Source organism: Apium graveolens, chromosome 7, assembly GCF_009905375.1.
Source record: "Apium graveolens cultivar Ventura chromosome 7, ASM990537v1, whole genome shotgun sequence".
In the NCBI taxonomy this organism is placed as follows: domain Eukaryota; kingdom Viridiplantae; phylum Streptophyta; class Magnoliopsida; order Apiales; family Apiaceae; genus Apium; species Apium graveolens.
In genome coordinates, this window is record NC_133653.1 from 252,758,435 (window position 1) to 252,780,236 (window position 21,802).

At 35.3% G+C, this 21,802-nt stretch overlaps 2 protein-coding genes across 2 annotated transcripts; both read left to right on the forward strand.

The window, feature by feature from the left end:
* Positions 1-3,078: 3,078 nt before the first annotated feature.
* LOC141670662 (cyclin-A1-4-like) lies at positions 3,079-8,035 on the forward strand. The gene is made up of 11 exons (XM_074476610.1): positions 3,079-3,470; positions 4,435-4,816; positions 4,940-5,076; positions 5,707-5,799; positions 5,952-6,085; positions 6,176-6,251; positions 6,351-6,427; positions 6,523-6,556; positions 6,873-7,022; positions 7,152-7,286; positions 7,689-8,035. Exons 1-11 carry the CDS (start codon positions 3,303-3,305, stop codon positions 7,761-7,763), a joined length of 1,461 nt encoding a protein of 486 aa, XP_074332711.1. The 5' UTR covers positions 3,079-3,302; the 3' UTR covers positions 7,764-8,035.
* A 1,369-nt stretch (positions 8,036-9,404) lies between these two features.
* Positions 9,405-14,038, forward strand: LOC141670560 (chloroplast processing peptidase-like). The gene is made up of 7 exons (XM_074476469.1): positions 9,405-9,821; positions 10,563-10,625; positions 10,713-10,781; positions 11,850-11,936; positions 12,182-12,249; positions 12,462-12,563; positions 13,361-14,038. The coding sequence occupies exons 1-6, from the start codon at positions 9,603-9,605 to the stop codon at positions 12,529-12,531; spliced, it is 576 nt and encodes a 191-aa protein (XP_074332570.1). The 5' UTR covers positions 9,405-9,602; the 3' UTR covers positions 12,532-12,563; positions 13,361-14,038.
* Positions 14,039-21,802: the final 7,764 nt, after the last annotated feature.

A 21,802-nucleotide genomic window follows, 5' to 3' on the forward strand; every position in this document is an offset into this window, starting at 1 on the left:
TTTTTTTAATATTGTGAATTTTATGTTTTTTTTTTATTTTTCTTGTACTTGTCCAATTTAGTTTATCAATTTTTAATTTATAGTAAACGAATATAATGCTAAAAATTGAAAATGTGGAAAACTATAAAAAATGGAATTTTATCGATTTTTCGTTAGCTATAAAAAAATATAAAACAACTCAGCCCCCGGAATGCTAAATATTTTTTCGTAACAAATAAAAAAATACCCTCTGCCACCTACCTACAGCATTGTTTCATTGCGGCTAGTGCAATGAAACATTGTTGGAGGACGTTGTTTTAAATGTAACGATTTTTGCTCCCTTTATTTTTCTAATTCATTTTTTTTGTTAAAAATGAATTTTTAAATATTTTTTCGAACTTATATTTTGATATTTTTGAATTAATATTTTAAACTAAAATATTTAAATTTAATATTGAATTTGAAATTTTTGAGTGAAAAAGTATTTTTTAATTATTTGTTCGAAATAGTATTTTCGAATTTTGTTTATAACGGAATATTGTGAGTTTTATGTTTTTTTTAATATTGTGAGTTTTATATTTTTTTTATTTTTCTTGTACTTGTCCCATTTAATTTATCAATTTTTAATTTATAGTAAACGAATATAATGCCAAAAATTGAAAATGTGGAAAACTAAAAAAAATGAAATTTTATCGAATTTCGTTAGCTATAAAAAAATATAAAACAACTCAGCCCCCGGAATGCTAAACATTTTTTCGTCACAAATAAAAAAAATACCCTCTGCCACCTACATCATTGTTTCATTGCGGCTAGTGCAATGAAATAAATATTGCTGTAGGTGGCTCTTTAACCACCCGCCGCAATATTTTATATATGTTGGGGCTGGGCTGAACACCTCCCGCAATGACTCATTGCGGAAGGATTTTTTATTATTATTTTGTTCTCATTTGTTTTTTTTTAAATTAAAAATTATTTATAAAAAATATTTAATTCATCATAACTTCATTAAGGAGTACAAATGTGTTATTATACATAATTTTGACATATTTAAAATTTAAATTAAAATAGTTTAATTTGAATTTACTCAAAAAAGTTTTAGAGAATAAGACATCTTTCGATCAATAAACAATCTTACTTGCAATACTCCATTCATACATTTCAGTTACTATCTTAGGTTTTTTATTTTTTTTCATTAAAACTAATATTTTAATTATTTTTCCGATTATATATCTAGTTTATTTTTAAATTTTTAACTCATTATACAATTGATAATAAATGGGAAGTAGTAATAAATTTAGAAAATATAGAACAAATGGTTGTTAAAATTAATTATATATTTTCTAACTCCGTTATTATCGAAAAAAATTAATTCATTAAAATATAATTTTTTGTTATTTTAGAAATTAAATAAAAACAGTAATCCTGCCGCATTATTTTATTGGCAATGACACAATGCGGGGCACCAGGTGGTTACTACAACCACCTAAGGTTGTGGACCAAAACCCATCTATATATGTAAATTATGAGTTAAAGACGAAATTTTAAAAGTTTGGTTGTTGATCCTCTATTCACTAAGTTCAGAGCCGTTAGATCAAATTGTTGTGAACCGTTGAATATAATCTTAAAATATTTCATTTAAGGGGTATAAGGTTCGAATTACACCCGCATCACACAAATTATATATTAATGTGTGTATGTGTGTGTATATATAGCTAGATATATTATTATACACAACACAAGGACGTCAATGGATATATCAAGTCTAATATATAAGTGTAATTTGGTGTATATTTTGAATATAAAGTTAAATTTCTAAAGACATTACTCAAATGCATAATTATACATTCTTGTCCCAAAATCTAAGGACGAAAAATTAATAAAATCGTTGAATATAATCTTAAGATTTTTTTTATTTAAGGGGTATAAGTTTCGAATTACACCAGCATCACATGAATTATTTATATATAATTATAGACATATATATGGTTAGATATATTATTATACATAATACAAAGACGTCAATAGATATAGCTTGTCAATAGATATAGCTGTTAAGTAACCGGTCATTCTAAAATATCAAGGTGTTAAAGTAACCGGTCACAAACGCCCATCTTTGGGGCATTAATTTGACTTTAGTGTACTTAATAAATTATGAGAATGTTGGAAGTGATTGAAAATCGAACTTAATCCTACCGCCAACCTAAAATCTGATAGCATGTTAAGTAACCGGTCAATTTAAAATTTAAAAATGTTAGAGTAAGATTCATCTGGATCTATATTCTAATAATAACAAGTCCACTGTATAAGTATAATGTGTTGTATATGTAGAATATAAAGTTGAATTTGTAAATGTATCACTCAAATGCATAACTATACATTCCTGTCCCATAAGACTATTGGGTCATTTGTTTTTGTCTTAATCTCTCCCTTAGTCATTTATTTTTGTCTTAATCCCTCTTAACCGGCTTATTTGAGGAATTAAGTTCATTACTATTGTTTGTAACTCAATTTGTATATTTCTTAACGATTAATTTCTTCTTAATGGTTGAGAGAGAAAAATTGTGCTGAAGCGCTAAGATGGTGTTATTGAAAAACATATGTTAAAATTCACTTTAAAACGCTAGGTCCTATTTTCAAAATTGCACATCCAAGCATTAGTTGTATCTTAAGACAAAAATTTGTCTTAAATCACACAAATTTAAGCAGCAAAAATCTTTTTATCAATTAAAACAATTTATTAGTGAAATCTTACCATTTCATTTTTAAAGATAGCCTGTACATTGTTTTAATGAGATAATAAATGACAAATCTTTTTATCTTAATAGTTATTATCATAAATATATCCCAATAAAATTTAACTAATTTTTTAATTTTCAATCTAATCCTAACAAAATTCAAAATTTTCAGTTAGTCGTCATCATAAATATGCATTTACCATAGGGACTAACGTCTAATTTAATCTATTTTTTCAATCTAATCGAAACAAAATTCAAATCCCAGTAATGACCCACAAATCATGTCCGCTCCTGACAAAAATACCAGCCTTTTAATCCGACGGTCACAATCTAATCGCATTTCAAATTCACCTTCTGCCCGCCTCAAACCTATACATACAATATCTATCTCTATATATACACAAACAATCACACATTCTCTGCTTCACTTTAAAGCAATTCTCTCAATTATCCATTTATTAAAATCGTCTCTTTAACAATACCCAAACCCTAATTTTCGATTTTATGAAACCCCAATTCGTTTTCTTGAATTAGGGTTTTGAAATTTTTGAGTGTTCTTGAAAGGAGCTGTGTAATTTGGGTTGAAAAATGTCGACCCAGAAGAGGGTTTCGTCTGGGAAATCAATGGTGGTGAAGAGGCAATCGGAGAATGTTGGGAAGGCCTCGGGAATTGTGCCCAAGAAAAGGCCTGCTCTTGCTAATATTACTAATCAGAGAAATGGGCCTCTGGTTAATTCTACTAATTCTTCGAAATTGGTACGCAATTTTACTTTGTGTGTGTGTGGGTTTTTGGGTGATTGTGATAATGTCAATCATCTCTCTCTCTCTCTCTCTCTCTATCTTCCCCCTCTCTGTCTCTGTCTCTCTCTTCCCCCTTTCTCCCTCTGTATCTCTTTCTCTCTGTATCTCTCTCTCTCTCTGTGCGTCTGATGCGTTTATAAGATGTTAATTATTTATGGGAAAGATATCTTATAAGTAAATGTTTGAGAGTGCTAAAAGGTTCCTTTTCTTGATGAATTATGTTCAAATTAAATTTCATGATGCCGATACATTTGGGTTCTTGGATTTTAAAACTTGTTTTTAGTTTTCCTGCTTAATATTGTATATGAGTATAATGCTTATATACGAAATCAAGATAGTAGTATGTGCTAAAAGTTTGATTTTCTTTATGAGTTATGGAAATTAGATTTTCTGAATTTTGATAGTTTCGAGTTCTTTGTTGTTGAAATTCTTTGTTCATGATCATGGTACTGGATTGTATATGGTCATTATGTTTACAAATAGAAAAACACGAGTAATCACTGTATATATATATGATTGTGTATATTTAATGTTTTTACAGTGAAATTATGTCAAGGAGTTGATAAGACTTTATGATAATTCATAAATATTCAGTATTGATTTTACTGCCAAACATGAACAAGTTTATTAGAAATTGAACTGGAAATTTTGGGTTGAAAAAGATGCAATTAAATCTTTAATTCTGAGATGAATAAAGCTGTAATTATAAATTTAGAAAGGGCAGATCACAGTCAATGAATAGAGTCAATGAACAGAGTTTTTATTTTTTTAATGAATCAATAGTAATGTTTTGACTTGTGTTTTCCAGCATGAATTTGTCATGATATTAATTCTAATATGTTTCAGGCTATCACAAGTTTCAGTTTTTCAGTTTCTAATCAAGTTGTATGTTATTAATATGATTTTATTTCATCTGAAGTTACCTGGTCCCGCCAAAGGCGAAAATTTCAAGAAAGGAACTTCTACCAGAAATGTTAATGTGGGCTACAGAGCCACTAATATGCCAGCACCTACCTTTTTGAAACCATGCACAAGTGTTTCAAATAAGAACTCAACGACTTTCACAAGCTGTGATGGAACGTTCTCCAGGAACAAAGATCCTTATGCTCGATTTAGCATGGCAGTCTCTTCGCTTAAATCAGATTCCTTATCTGTTGCCCTGGATGGAAGCATGTCTAGTAGCGATTCCTTGAAGAGCCCAGAAGTTGAATACATAGACAACACTGATGTTGCAGCTATTGATTCAATTGAAAGGAAGACATATAACAAACTTTGTATCTCAGATGATGAGAAAACAGCAGGTTAATTGGACACTTTCCCTAATCAGACTTTAGTATGCATTTTTTTTTTCTTCAGATTTCTTGTTACTGTGATAATGTTTGAGTTTGCACGTTTAAGTAACTTGTTTTCCTACATGCATGCAGGACGCATATGCAAGAGAGACATACTTTCTGAAATGGAAACAGGCGATATGATTGTTGATGTTGATAAAAATTCCATCGACCCGCAGTTATGTGCAACTATGGCTTGTGATATATACAAGCACTTGAGAGCATCCGAGGTTCATTGCTATCCGTTTTAACTTTTTGAGTATACATGCTCTTAAATTCTTTCTGCAATATTTGCTTCAATCATTCATTGAAATTCAACCTCTCCGTCTATCAAAGTTACATGAGATTAGGTTAAATAGTTTTAATAATCCATCAGTCACCATTAGTTGTTTATCAAAGTTACATGAGATTAGGTTAAATAGTTTTAATAATCCATCAGTCACCATTAGTTGTTTATTAAGCCAGCTAAGGAATCCAACTTTTTAATTAGTTAAAGTTAAATGAAAATTTTGCAGCTGCTGAAATTCTTACAGCTTTAAAAATCGTGGTTCTGGATTATACACGTGATAATGTGAAGAGTTGTATATTATATCATTCACATTGTAGTATAGGATCTATGTGCAGTCCATTCTGAATCTGCAGACCAAATTATAACAAGATCAATAAAATCCGATCATTTTGACTTGTGAATGAGCATGATTACAGTATCTTCAGTCACATAGGGTTTAAGTTTCGGCATAATGTACCGGGCCTTCTCTGAGCTCTTGAGAATCAATAATTGTAGTACTGATAGCATTATCAATGTATAAAATAAATTCAACGCTAATTCATTAGTCTGAAGTTTTTTTTTCTAACTGCAGGTGAAGAAAAGGCCTTCCACTGATTATATGGAGAAGATCCAGAAGGACATAAATAGCAGCATGCGTGCAATATTAGTTGACTGGCTTGTGGAGGTACTTAACTCAGTAATGTTACAATTCCAGAACGCACCTACTCTTTCAGACATTGATATTCCACTGCATAAATGCTACAAAGAAATTTGGATACTTATACTGTATGATTGGGTAATAGCTTGCATACTCAGCTCACTAATGCATACTTTCAGGTTGCTGAAGAGTATAGGCTTGTCCCTGAAACGTTGTACCTGACTGTTAACTATGTAGACCGTTACCTTTCTGGCAATTCAATGGACAGACAAAAGTTACAATTGCTTGGTGTTGCTTGTATGATGATTGCCTCGTAAGGACATTTCAGTTTTCCTTCTTACATTAATATATTTGTTTTTTACTTCCTAGTGTGATATCTAAAGTATGATTTTAATATTTTTAGCAAATATGAGGAGATTTGTGCCCCCCAAGTGGAAGAGTTCTGTTACATCACTGATAACACATACTTCAAGGATGAGGTATTTTTTATTTTCTACTGTAGCTACATTTTGAGAATTTTTTAGACAATATCTGTTTGGAACATTGAAGAGAGTATCATGCATCTTTAAATGCTGCAGGTTGTGGAAATGGAATCTATTGTTTTGAATTTCCTGAAGTTTGAAATGACAGCCCCTACGGCTAAATGCTTTTTAAGGTAATTATAATTAGACTACTCTCAATTCTAGATAAACAATGCTCTTCTACTGTTTATTGTCTTGATTACAATGTATGACTAATATTTTCATGTAGGCGGTTTGTTCGTGTTGCTCAAGCAGTCACTAAGGTATCTTATGGAACTTATAACTAGTTCTTCTGTATTTAAGATGTAAATGTTAAAAAAAATGCAGTACGACTACGGCATAAAATAGAGTGTGTTTAGCTTTTTATTTCTTGTTGGTGATTACTCTTATTCTCAAATTTAGGAAAACAAAACCCAGCATTCCTAGCTCTGTTTTTTAGTCAAAATTGTTAAAAATTCAGTAACAGTAAATCAGCATCACTGCTTCTGCTGTCATTCATAGAACAACTGTGCGACATACAATTTCGGTGTTAAAACTTTACACTGTCAAGGCAATCAAGACGAAATTTTATGTATACAGGCTCCTGGAATGCAGTTAGAGTGTATGACCAACTACTTGGCAGAGTTAACTCTTCTGGAATACCATATGCTTCGTTATGCCCCATCAATGATTGCCGCATCAGCAGGTTTCTTGGCCAGATATATACTTTCTCCATCAAGGAGTCCTTGGGTATGTAATTCATTTATTTAATTTTTGATTACTTAAGCACGCAAAGCAACATATCATTCTCAGTTCGCTATATGTCTTATCTCTTCACTAGCATAATGTATTTCTACATGTATTTACTTTTTGATTCAGAACTCAACCTTGTGTCATTACACACTTTACAAGCCTTCAGATCTGTTGGAATGTGTTGGAGCACTGCATAGCCTTTGCTGCAACAGCCCCAGTTGTAGTTTGCCAGCAATCAGAGAAAAGTACAGTCATCATAAAGTAAGCCCCATATATATTATCCCTAATTCCAATCTCTCTCTGTGTCTTATTATATCTCCAAATATCTCTGTAGCTGAGTGTGGTTTATTTATTAATTTCTTTTTTGGGTAAGGTCAGCGAATATATGATAAGAACAAGATTTGAAAGTTAGAGTTTCCTGTCCATTTCTAAATAAAGAATCTGTTGAAGTTGATTATCCTACTAAAATTATAAATCGTAGTACTTCATACATGGTTGTCGGTTGATGAGCGTGCTCTCCAAAATTTCTTTTACAACCTGCTGGACTTGTTGATTCATCTAAAATATCATATGTATATGCAAAACAAGTGCTACTGTGCTAAGTAGATATCGTTTTATTTATGCAACGGAATCATGCTAATGCATTTGTAATTTGTGTATCAGTACAAGTGTGTTGCCAATGAGTTCTGCCCTCCATCAATACCTCAAGAATACTTCCAAGACCTACAAGGCCAGTAGATGATGATTTAGTTTCCCAAAGGTGTTCTGTTGCATGGAATGGACCTACATGATGAAAAGTCCCCCTCCCCTCTTTTCAGATATAGTTAAAAGGATATAGACTTCAAGTAGTCGTTTTGCTTGTTATCAAATTGATAACCTGATTGCAGTGTGATACAAGTTTACCCTAGCTAGAATGTTAAAAAATATATTGTACCTTTTTCTTTCTTAAGGAGATAAAACAGTTTAAAGTTCAAACCCTGGAAAGCCCTTTAAGCAGTGGCTTAATTTTCTATGATTCTAACCGGGGTGATAACTGATCGCCGATAGGTTGCAGAACTGTTCTTATTTCTTTACAATAATGTTCTGTCCTTCCATTACATTTGAAATGTGTGTGCAGTGTGCATCAATCACACACACTTACAAACACTGCCGGACTTGAGTAAGAAATTACTGTTGATCTGTATGTCACTAGGAAAATGAGACTAATGAGAACTGGGAAATGCAATGATCATATCATCATGGATTGGAAACTGTGGTAGTTTTTTAAAATTCCTAGTTATTGATAGTTTTTTTTTTATTTGTGAAGTATTTGAATTACATTAATAAAGGCTGAAGAACGATATTTCACGGATGAAGGCTGGTGTAGGAGATATGACAAATCAAGGTTCGAATTTTGTTTCTCATTAATATTTATGTTTTTATCTGTCAACCTCGCCGAATAGCTCAGTTGGGCGTTTTCATACACAGATTTCAAGATCGTATCATAAATATTAGGATTGACAGGGTTAAAAGCATTCGGATTTTTTTTTATCAGAACCCACGTAACTCGAGATCCGAAGGAGAAAATGTTAATCAGTACCCACAACAAAGAAAATGTTAAATTAGGATATACTTTATTTCTGATAAAATAATAAATTCGTTAAAATAATAATTTTTCTTGATGTCAACGCTATTACTTTAAATAGATTTAACCGTCATTAGTTCTATATGTATCATTAATGATCTTTCTCTAAAATAAATGGCCTGAGTTGAGCAAGAACTGATGGATCTTAGAACTGCAACAATCACTATCACAAGATTCCAGTTTTTCTTTTAAGATACTTTTCTAATTATGGATATTTTAGACGAGTAATTTTAGAGATCTAAAAAAAATTAATTTTTTTCAAATATGAGGTATTAATTTGTGATCAGTTGATTGCTCCCTTATGATAATATGAGTCATAACAATTAAAATATGCCAGGTGTGTTTTGGTAGACCTATCAAATTACAAAAATCTATATTTTATCATTTTAAATAAAATTAGTATTTTAACAATACCTTTTGGAGTTTATCAAGCTTACAAAATGGTGAAATAAATATTAAGTTTAGGATATGTAACTAAACTCTTTTAACACTTAAATAAAAAATGTTTTTAAATGACGTGCGACTATCTTTTTACTCAGGGACTTTGTATTAATATACGAGGTCCATTTACATCCAATCTAATATCAACAACTCAACATTTAGCATTTTTGAAAAGATTTTGGGTAACTCCAGCGTTTTTTTTAACAAAAATACTGAACAGCAAGTATTTAACTACATTGTAATAATCCAATTTGGATTTTGCAACTAAATGCTTTTAGTACAGTATATAGTAGTAATAAAGAACTTCCCCATCCTGTCAATTTTCACTCTCTTCTTCCACAAGAAAACGCGTCTTCTGCATAATAGTTAACCCTTCTCTTCTCCCCCTTTGAAACCTTGCATATCCTATAAACAATCTACACTTACATCCTCATATGTGTGTGTGTGATTTCACACACTAACTCAACCTTCCAAATACTTTACATGTTCATAATTATATCTGCAAGCACAGCATGAGCTTCTTAAGACCATCATCAATGAACCAGCTCTTGATCACTATTAATTCCGTAAAATGGATGCCTTGCATGTTTTTCGGGTTTCCGAATTTCCAAGGGATCATCAGGCTTGTGATCATGTTTCTTCTTTGGTCAACGTTGACTGAAATGTGTCACATTTCTTCTTCCTCCATGTCTCCCACTCTTCGTGCTAGTGATCGCATCTTTGTCGAAAAGGTATATATACATCCACCTTGTATTTTCGTTGTCTCGGAATTTTGTATGCATGGTTTGATGATTTAGGTATGTTTATTATTGTGATCTATGTTTTTAGAGTATCTATTTGACAACTTCTGAGGAATTTGTTTGTGTACACTAAAACCTCGTTAAAGTTATACCGGTTGATAGTAATTATTAGAGATACTAATAGAGGTTTTACTGTATTTGAAAATTGTAAATTGCAGTAATAGAAAGCTAGAATTAACTGTACAAGTAGATGTTTTGTAATTGTAACTCTAAATGAAACGATTACTAATTTGGAGCTCTGATCCCGCAAGGTAAAGATTATATTTTGTTGACAAATGGCATTTGTAGGCAACCTTTAATTAGTTAATGAACATAAGCCTATTTTGTTACTAGCTCAACTATGAAAAGGTTTCGATCTTGACAAGGCATGATAAGTCCTCTCTGCAGAAGCAGAAGTATATTATGAATTCGTTATAGGGATAGGATTAATAAATTACAGCTGTGATTCCAGTATCAGGTGTAATACAGGAAGACTCGAAAAGTATATATAGTGTCAAATACACAAAATACAGAGCAGTAACAAATATGCTTTGTCTGAGCATACTACGATTTTCAAATCCCATCCACATAGATTAAACACGATTGTCATCCGTAAAATGTAAAAACTTTATGTATTTTGCTGTTAAATATTTTTTGATGTCTTAGCACATAGTGTTTTCTTGTTTATTTCAGGTTTCATATTTCTTCAGACGACCTGCTTTAAATGATATTGTTACATTTCGAGCACCTCTGAATGTGAGTAAATTACGGAGGAAACTGTGAGTATATCTATTGATGATCTTAAATTATGCCACTAATGTAACTTCAATTCCTTGCCTGCAGCAACCTGGTTTCAGAGAAGGAGATGTCCTTATTAAAAGAATTGTAGCAAGAGCTGGAGATTTAGTTGAGGTATACACACTTAACACTTTTCTTGCCTGCTACAGTTAAGATCAATGTATCACTATATCTTACTTGGTCATACTATGACTCAGAACATCTATTTATTCATAATATGATTCAGATAGTTGTCTTTTGCAGTTGGTACGATTAATAGTAATTTTAATAAACTTTGTTAATTAAATCCACATCTCACAGGCCAAAACATTTACTATGTGCCTATGTGGTATGTAGGGTCAGAGACAAATTGATTGGTACATAAAGTGTAATTGGGGCCCCTAGAGGGAGGGAGGGGGTGTGAAATGTTTTAAGCAACTAATATCAGAAGCATGAAATTAATGAATTGAAATTAGTATTGATGGCTCATGAAAGGATTCCCACCAAGTTATGGAAAGATCATAGACACTAACTGATATTGGTACTGATGTTTACATTTTCTCTACAACAATCTAGTGAAGCACACAATAAGGATATCCATGTTTAATAAATTTGATATTGAAGTAAGATAGGTCAAGTTTGATAGAGATTGTATGATAAAGAGGTGTTTATAACAAACAACTCAATCAACTGAGTAGTTATTGAGCAAAGACTTGAGTGTGATAAAAATTACCTTTTATAAAAGCATTTTCCCAAAAAATTTAAAACGTAAGCTAAGGATTTTTACATGTCTTAGCTATGGCTAATGATATACCTGACCAGGTCTTCCTAATGGTTGTCTTTATTTATTTCTAATTTCGAGATTACTGATGAAAGGAAGTTTTAGGGCACACAAACTAGAAAGTTAACATATACAACAGAAAAAGAAAAACAGACGGATGGCCATTGATGTCAATGTAGGAGGGCGTAGTAACTAGTAATCATGGGCACCGAATGTGGCTATTTTTTAAGACAGTGTTGTAAAATATAGAAAAGAAATAACAAACAATCAAGGCCTTGAGAAAGGACTCCAGATTGCTGTGTTACTGCATTATACGAAACCTGAACTCAAAGTACATATTAAAAGGAAACAATTGTGCAGTTGTTGGAAGTTAGATGAATTTAGACTTCTGAACAGTTTTATTTGGCTTTGAATAATTGCAGGTTCATGATGGGCAACTATACGTAAATATGCTTGCTAAGAAAGAAGATTTTGTGACGGAGAAACCATTATATGCAATACAGCCAACAGTATGTCCTTTTTACTTTTAATTTTACTAATTTTGCTAATTTTGCAATGGGGTCACTGTGAAGTGAAGAAAAGTCAGTTATGGTTTGTAGATTTCAGTGATGCTATTGACAGCTTAGCTTGTCATGATTCCCCATTAATGTATGTTGTCTTCAGAGTAAGCTTGCCACAGAGTACATGAAATTTATGAATAGTTATCTCGAGTGTAAATTCTTAAAATAACAATTATGTATGTCTGGATGTGCAGTATGTGCCCAGGGGTCATGTATATGTGCTGGGTGACAATCGCAATAACAGCTGCGACTCTCATATTTGGTTAGTTTCTGAACAATGCTTTGTTTATAATCTGGACTTAAGATTATATACTGGCAAGAAATAGGAGAAGTTTTGAATGCCTTTAATACGATCATAATCTTAGTGTATAATATTTACATTCTCAAATCTTTTGGAGCTGGTAATTAATAATATTTCTAATTGTAAGGAAAGTTAAGCCACAATTTTCTGACATTGTTTTGTTGTCTATAAAGGGGTCCACTTCCTATTAAAAATATTGTGGGAAGATATGCAATGCGTTTCTTTAGAAGACCTGTTATCTGATATGCTCTAGATCAAAGGATTATGGAATACAGGTACTAATACTCGCCCATTTCTTGCTAGTAGACCTTCTAATTTGTGCATATTACTCTAGATCAAAGGATTATGGAGTATATTTTATTGTCATGTCTGTTTTTGTTTCTCAACTCACTGGTCTGTTTTTCTTTCTCAAACACTGGTCTAATTTAAAGAACAAATAATTCAATCAGGACATCATGAATAAGCATAGATGTTATATTGTACTATAACCTTCACGATGACAATTTTTTATTATCATAATTCTATCAGTTGTGTTAATCTCTTCAGCATAAATTCCTTGCACTGCCATCATCTTTAGTTTTCGAGTACAGAAACAATTACTCATTTTTGTAGTTTGTTATGTGACATAGGACTACTCCTTATACATGATGAATATTATACTAAGGCTCCGGAAGAGCACTCTCAGTTAGGTTATAATGTTTTTTAGGATGGTAGGTATCTTAGTAAATTTTTCGGTTGGTACTGATAAAGAGTGGTGAATTTAATCAGGATTGTGTCCGACATTGAAAATGAACAGTTATTATTCCATTTACCGTAACATGTAAACTAAGTCTGAGATCTAAAGTTTGTCGAGGCTGGGAGACCTTGTCTGTTGGGAGCTAGTCTTACAGAATCCTTTTTTCTGATAATATGCTTTTCTGTACCCACTGTACCTTCGACTAACTGCTTATTATGAAATAACAATATACCAAAGTTTCAAAATAATTAGTAATTCTTAATTAGAGTTATGTGATGGATGGAGTAAGATCTACCATAAATATGCATGAATTGTTATCTTTGAATGTGTATGCAGATTTGACATGAAATTATGTCGCACGATCTTCCCTCATTCTCGAAATAGCCTGGAAATGCAATAACCTGGAACTGGAAGTATTGATCTCGACTGCCAGTTTGACACAGTTGCTATTTAACTTAAAAGATTGAGGAGCAGTTTCTATCATCTTGACAAAGCATAATTGCAGACAAGCAAAGCCATCTTGAAAGTTTTTGAAAGGGAGTTGGGTGCAAAACAATTTATAAATTCGCACTACTTGCTGACATACAGGATAATACCAGAATCCAGAGCAGCAGCATGTGGTCACATATTACTCAGCTAGTCGCATATTGTTCTGAGTATTTGATCAAAATAAGACCATTATTTTGTGGTTATATTCAAAACTGGATGGTGAAGTAGTCTGCTGGCTGGTCATATATCAAAGATTAAAATGTCATCTGTTACTGTACTGCCCCTCATTTGATGTTCTGAACAAAGTGTTACCGGGGTGTGTGTGCATGGTACGGTTTGGTGGAGTTTTTAGCATTAACCGTAGCCAAACCAATATATGCGGTTCGGTTCGGTTAATTGCTATTAACCGCCACCAAACCATTTAAAACGGTTTTTCGGTTTCGGTTTACCATTCATCGGTTTCGATTTTTATTCGGTTTTTTTATATATTTTTTATTTGTACGATGTTTTGTTGGTAATGTGTTGGATAAAAAAATAACATCAAGTTAAATAATAATATTACATTAATCACCAAAAATTTGTCACTTTAGAATTCGTTAAATAAAATTGATATATTTAATTCATAAAGTTATTTTTTGAATGTATAATTCATATTATCTTAAATAATAGATACGAAATATGATAAAAATATATCACAACAATGAAAAAAAGAGTATATATCAACACATATGATAAAATTGATTACATAAATATTAAAAAAATATGATTTAAAAGTATTTACATATTAATCTTAATTAATTTATGATATAATACTATACAATTATACTAATGTTAAGTAAATATTTAATTAATAAAATATTAGAACCGCTTTATGATAATATATATGTATATATATAATATTATATATATATATAATATAGTGGTGCGGTTAATTTCAGTTCGGTTTTGATTGAAAACCGGAACCGAAACCGCACCGCTAATTCGGTTTTTGTCGGTTTGGTTTTTTTAACGGTTTGGTATTTTTCGGTTTGGTTTATCAGTTTTTTCTGATTATTTTTTCGGTTTCATTTTTTTTCTGCTCACCCCTAAGTATTATTAACTAGCTCTCTCTGTTGAGTAAATGTTGTATTATATTTATATTCGTTCAAGAAAAAAGAATGTTGTATCATATGAATTCTATACATCATACACTAAAGTTCAAAAATAAATGTTATGGATTAAAAACTAATATATATAATTGTTGTATTTAGTACTAAGGAACGTGAGCTTCAAGGCTCGATTTGACTGCTCTTGTGTTTCGTGACTCAATCTGCCTTAACAAGATGCCTACGTACCTTGCTGATTGCCAATGATCAAGTCAAAAAATGTAATTCTGATTTGTGGGGTGAGGCCCCTTATATAGATGTGGGAGTCCTTGAATTGGACTTGGTATAGGAGACTTGGTGGTCAAGTCTCTGAATTAGGATAGACTTAGGAATCCTAGGAAGTAGGAAGCTGATTCCTTATCCCATGAGGTTCCTTGGAGGTCAATCTACAAGAATTTATATCCCCACTAGGACTTATCTTAATAGCTGTTTTTCTCCCTTATTTATTAATTACGAAATTAATAAATAATCAGGGTTTTTGGGCCTTCTTTGTTCCATCAGGCCTGATCTGGTCCATCAGGCCTGATCAACATGTTAACATTTCTGGTCTGAATGTCATACATCTTCTTATTGGGTCTTGCAGCCCAAACTGTAATATTTAATTATGTAATCAGGATTTATTTATCCCTATCATTTGCCCCCCAACTTTTGGGAAACCGTATAAGATTTCGCGAAAGTTAAGTTCATTTATTCCCTTACAGGGATTCGTTTTTGTGTAAACTATGGAGCGACCTACACGTTTACAACGATTTTTCCTTTTATTCAGGAATTATCTTAATTTCCAGGAATTTTTCCCTTAATTCCAAGATTTTTCCCTAATTTTCTAGGATTTATCCTTAATTTTCTGGATTTTTCCCTAATTTTGCGGGATTTATCCTTAATTTTCTGGATTTTCCCCTAATTTTCTGGATTTTCCCCTAATTTTCCGGGATTTTATCCTTAATTTTCTGGATTTTTCCCTAATTTTCCGGGATTTATCCTTAATTTTCTGGATTTTCCAGGAATTTTTTCTTCTTTTTCTTCCCCCTTTTTCCTTTTTTTCTCTCTTTTTCTTTTTTTTTATACAGATTTCGACCAGGAATCCTGTTCGACCAGGATCCTAGTCGAATTAACCTCTGCTGTGCCTTGGTCGAAGGTTTTTCGAGGAGGAACCATTCGAGCAAGAATCCTGGTCGAATTTCGGCCAGGATTTTTTCTATATTATTATTTTTTTTTCGACTAGGATTTTCGTCCCTTTCGGTCAGGATTCTTGTTTTTTTACCGAATTAACCATTCTTTGTTGCTGAGGTCGATTGGATTTCGAGCAGGGCACATTCGATCAGGAATCCTGGTCGAATTTCAGCCAGAATTTCCTCCCTTCGGTCAGGATTCTATTCCGATCAGGGTTTTCGGTCAGGATCTCCACTTTTAACCGAATTATCCTCTCTTTGGTTGCCCAGGTCGATGCCAATTCGGGCTCGAGGATTTCGATCAAGAATCCTTAACAATTTCTGGTCGAATTGGTCCCGGTCCTGGTCGATTTAAGGCCACTTCTTCACCCCTGATCGACAAGGTTTCGACCTCAGGCCATTCGAGCAAGAATCATTTGTGTTTTTTGGTCGAACACGTTAGGATTATACACATGGATTTGGGCCCTTAAAACTGGGCTGATCTTTGGGCCTTAATCTAATGGGCCTTATCCCTGGGCCTCCAACTTCAATTATATAGGCCTTTTCCTGGGCTTGTTTCTTATTGGGCTACACTTTGGGCCCAATATTTTCAACTGGACTTCTTTTCCATCCCCTAAGATCATTTGGGCCTCATTCATGGGCCTTTTTAAACACCTGGGCCCTTAACTGGGCTTTTATTTTCTAAGTTAAGAAGTTTCTGGAATTTTGAGGAATTTTCCCAAAATTTTCTGGATTTTTCCAGAAAATCTTCTAAATTCTTCCAGCATCTTGTAGATCTTTCCAGAAGATTCTTGAACTTGGGCCCAAATGGGCTTTTCTAGGCCCATTTTCCCGTCTTTCCTCCTATATAAAGGTGGGGGGGGGGGAGTGTTCTTACTCACACTCTTCACTCCTCATTTCATACATCTCTAAAAATTCTCCAACTTTTCTCCTCTCTCAACTTTCCTCCCTTAGTTTCCAGCCTCCTTCCTTTCAAAGTTTCCAGGCTTTTCCAGCTTTTCTAATGGCTGACAAGAGTTCCGAGAGGGCGGCCAAGATAGCCTCTGCTTCAAAACGAGGTAAGGATATCGAGATCCGTTCTTCGTATATGTCTTTAATCGATATGATTAACACTAGGGGGGATGAATATCCCTCTACTGCACATCTCGATTCTTTTAATCATTGTAATACTTGGCACAACATAGATTTCGATAAACTAAATGCACGTTATAATGTCCTTCCTCCTCTTAGATTAGTTCCAGTCTCTGGTGGTGACCGTACTTGCCATTGGAGACCCGACACTCTCTTTATTTACACAGATGCCCTTAATGCTGGGCTTAGGTTTCCTTTCCACCCTTTTATTCCTCATCTTTTAGCTGATTTACAAATCAACCCGTGTAAGCTTCCTCCAAACGCTTGGAGGAACATTTTATGTTTTATGGTCTGCTGTCTTAGGGAGGGTTTTCCCCTTTCCGTAGATGTTTTTAGGAAAGTCTTTCAGTGCTATAATAGCTCTTCCAGTATTTGTGGTTGGGTCTATCTTAAGCAAAGGCCCAAAAGTAAACATATCTTTAACAGCGCCTCCATTCCCGACAACAACCAAAATTGGAGGAATAGTTTCGTTGGGTTACGTTGGGAGAATGGTGACTGGGGAACACTCTTCCGATCTTCCTTCGGGAAGGTCATTGATGGTAGCCTCAAATCCATTCACTTAACTCCTGAGGAAACTATTATTTATAATGGGCTTACTCAGGACAGCGACACTACTACCAGCTGGACTCTCTTAGAGGAGTTCTCCCTCATTCACATGGGACTATCCTCTGTTTCTCAACAGGGTATTTTTCTTCCCTTATCATCTTTATTTCATTTCATGCATTATTAACATCACTTATTTTGTTTTTTGCCTTGTTTTGCAGCTGCTAAGGAGATTAACGAGGACAATGTTCCTCCTGTTGAAGAGACTGCTAGGATGAAGAAAGCTCGGCTCACAGGCCTAGACGCCCGGGGAAAGGCGACAGAGCCTATCTTCTTGAGAAAGCACAAGGAGCCTATGGGGGAGGCTTCAACTGAAGGAGCTGAGGGCCATAATGCTCCTATCACTGCTGTTGCTGCTACAGGCGCCTTTCAGCCTCTCTGGGGATTCCGCCGAGAGGATACCGTGGTTGGTTCCACGAAGCATGCTTGGAATTGGTCCTACCATAGCGTGACTCCCAAGGAATTTACTGACGTGGTGGCCACCCCTGACCTTGAGAGGATTAAGCTCATGGGAGCTCAGTCTCTGGCTTCGGTATGCCTCCTCTCTTTTGATCTTATCTTTCATTCTTGTAGCATTTTCTTGCCTTATACTTTGCTGATTGCTTTGTTTCAGTCTAACACCTATTTTCAAGGCGCTGTGAGGCAAGCCGAGTCATGGAAGCGGGCCTCTGATAAGGCCAATAATGCCCTTAGGAGGCAACAGAAGAAGTATGCTACCCTGGAGAAGAAGCTCAAGCGCAAGGAGGAAGAACTCGGGGAGTCTAACGCCGAGCTGGTGGTACTTCGGGCGGAGAAGGATAAAGCTATAGACAACTATCTGGACTCGGAGGAGTTTGCCCAGTCCATGAGGATTAGGGATGATTCAGTCGTTCCCGGGTTTTTTAGGACTGGTTGGGACACGGCCCTTGGGACCGTGAACGATGCTTGTCCTGATATTAACCCGGCGGATTATGTCTGCCCTGATGACGAGGCTTTGCTACAGAGGTTTCGTACCCGAGTAGTTGTCTCGGATCATGTTCCTCAGGATCCACTCCTTCCTCCTCCCGAGTCTTCTTCCAGACCTGCTGAGGACGATAGCTCTTCCTCCTCCTCCGAGACGACAGAGATATCCAGCGAGAGCGGAGAGGACGATGATATGGATGCCGAGGGTACCTCAGCTCCTTAGAGCTTTTTCAGCCCTGCGTGGCTTGTTTTCTTTATCTTATTTTCGAGACTTTATTTATCGAACTTCTTGTAATATTTATCCGATCTATTTTATTTATCACCTTTTATGCTTGCATCCATGCATTTGGTTTTTACTTGTTAGGCCATAAACATACTTTGAAAAACTCATAAATTTCATAAATTGTCTGGGATTCGTCCCTTACACAAGTCTTAATAAACTTCGTAATAAAACTAGAACATATAAATCCTAAGCAAGCAAAGGTTCAAGGTGCTTTTCAACCTACTCGCCATCCTGACAAGTGAGAATCGTATCCAGCTGCCCTACACATAGTAAACCTTCAGGTTTTGTGCATGCCAAGTTCTCGGGACTTCAAAACCATCCATAGTCTCTAGCTTCTAGGTTCCTCTACCCTGAACACTCTTGACTCTGTACGACCCTTCCCAATTCGGGGCAAGCTTCCCTTTTTGTCCTACACCAGATGCTTCTATCTTCCTCAAGACTAGATCACCTTGTTTGAAAAACCTTTCTTTAACCCTTAGGTTGTAGTAGAATGAAGCCTTTTTCTGATATTCTACTATCTTTGCATGTGCCTTATCTCGCACTTCATCGATTAGATCCAGGGCTAACCTCTGCCCTTCTTCATTTTCTTCTGCATTGAAAGCCTGAATCCTTGGAGAGGAATGTAATATCTCCACTGGAACTACTGCTTCTGCCCCATATGCCAACATGAAGGGAGTTGCTCCTGTCGTGACTCTACGGGTAGTCCTATAGACCCATAATATGGGAAGTATCTCATCCACCCAATTATTTCTTGACTTCTCGATCCTCTTCTTTAGTCCATCCAGGATTATTCGATTTGCTACTTCCGCTTGCCCATTGGCTTGTGGGTGAGCCACAGAGGTTAACCGTAACTCAATTTCATTTTCTTCACAATACTTCTTGAATTCCTCGTTGTTGAATTGTATTCCATTATCAGTGACGAGGATACGGGGAATTCCATATCGGCACATAATGTTTTCCCACAGGAATTGTGCAACCTGCTTAGTTGTGATTTTGGCCAAGGGTTTGGCTTCAATCCACTTGGTGAAATAATCAATGGCTACAATCAGAAACTTCCTTTGTGTCGTGGCCATAGGGAAAGGCCCCAGAATATCCATCCCCCACATAGCAAAGGGAATGGGCGAGTTGATAGAGGTCAGCATCTCGGGAGGTCGTCTAACAACAGGTGCATACTTCTGACAGCGGTCACACTTCTGCACATATTCTTTGGCATCAGCCATCATTTCTGGCCAATAAAAGCCTAGACGAGTTATCTTATGAGCCAAGGCCCTGCCCCCCAAGTGTTGTCCACAAATACCTTCATGCACTTCTTCAAGAGTCAAGCGTGCCTCATCGGGCCTGAGACACCTTAAGTAAGGAACCACAAAAGATCTTTTGTACAGAATCCCATCTACCAAAGTGTACCTTAGTGCCCGAACAGTTAACTTCCGTGCTTCAGTTGCATCGCTTGGCAACCAACCGGTTTGAATGTGATCCTTAATGAGATCAATCCATGACGTCCTCAGGCCTATAGGAGCCACAAGCTTAACATCTATGCTTCGTGTCTTCAAAACATGGAAGTACACACTTCCTGAACTTTCTTCTATCTCAGATGAAGCAAACTTTGATAATGCATCTGCCTTAGCATTTTCCTCCCTTGGAATGTGCTCAACATGGCATTCATTAAATTGGGTCATCACAACCCTTACTAGGCGGACATATTTAGCCATCGTATCATCCCTTGCCTCAAATTCTCCCTTTACCTGGGATATGATCAGCTTCGAGTCTCCACGGACCTTTAAGTTTTTGACTCTAAGTGTCCCAGCTAGGCCAAGGCCAGCTATCAGGGCTTCATATTCCGCCTCATTATTTGTGGTTGGGAAGTTTAGCTTCATAGCATACTCAATTAAGAACCCGTCAGGGATTTGTAACCACTGGAATTTGTTTTTGATGCTCCATCAAATTAGAGAACCCAATATTCTTTCTCCTTATCATCCTTCTCTTTGTCCCCATTATCGACTCCTTTGTCTTGAGATATGGTATCTTCCGGCCCCCCGACTTCTTGGTTGGGTATGGTACATTCCACCACGAAGTCAGCTAGTGCCTGGGCTTTTATTGCCGTACGTGGCTTATACTTGAGGTCGAACTCTCCCAGCTCTATTGCCCACTTAATCAATCTCCCACTTGCCTTGGGACTGTGAATGATATTCCTCAGGGGCTGATTTGTTAGCACCTCAATCTGATGAGCCTGAAAGTAATGACGCAGCTTTCTCGAAGCCATTACCAAGGCTAGAGCAAATTTCTCAATAGTTGAATAATTTAACTCGGCACCATGCAGAATTTTGCTGACATAGTATACGGGCTTCTGGACTTTCAGTTCCTCCTTAACCAACACCGCGCTCAAGGCACTCTCTGAAACAACTAAGTACAAGAACAAAACTTCATTCAAAGCTGGCTTGGCCAACAACGGGCCTGCGCCATATACTTCTTTAACTCTTTGAATGCCTTCTGGTTTTCCTCATTCCATACAAAGTCCTTGATGTTATTTAGTGACTTGAAGAATGTCAGGCACTTATCTCCTGAATTGGAGATGAATCGTCCTAGCGCAACAACCCTTCCTGTGAGCTTCTGAACATCCTTGACGGTTTTTGGTGGTTCCATGTCTACGATTGCCTTTATTTTGTCGGGGTTAGCCTCTATCCCCCTCTTGGAGACCATCAATCTCAAAAATTTTCCAGATCCTACTCCGAAAGCACATTTTGTAGGATTTAACATCATCTTGTGGTACCTCAGAACCTCAAAAGCTTCCCTCAAATGGGTTATATGATCAGTCTTTGCTAGACTATTGACTAACATGTCATCAACATAGACTTCTATAGTCTTACCAATAAGGTCCTTAAAAATTTTATTTACCAACCTTTGATAGGTGGTTCCTGCATTCTTAAGACCAAATGCCATAACAAGATAACAATAAATACCAAAGTCAGTGATGAATGATACCTTTGGAATGTCATCCTTATGCATCTTGATCTGGTTG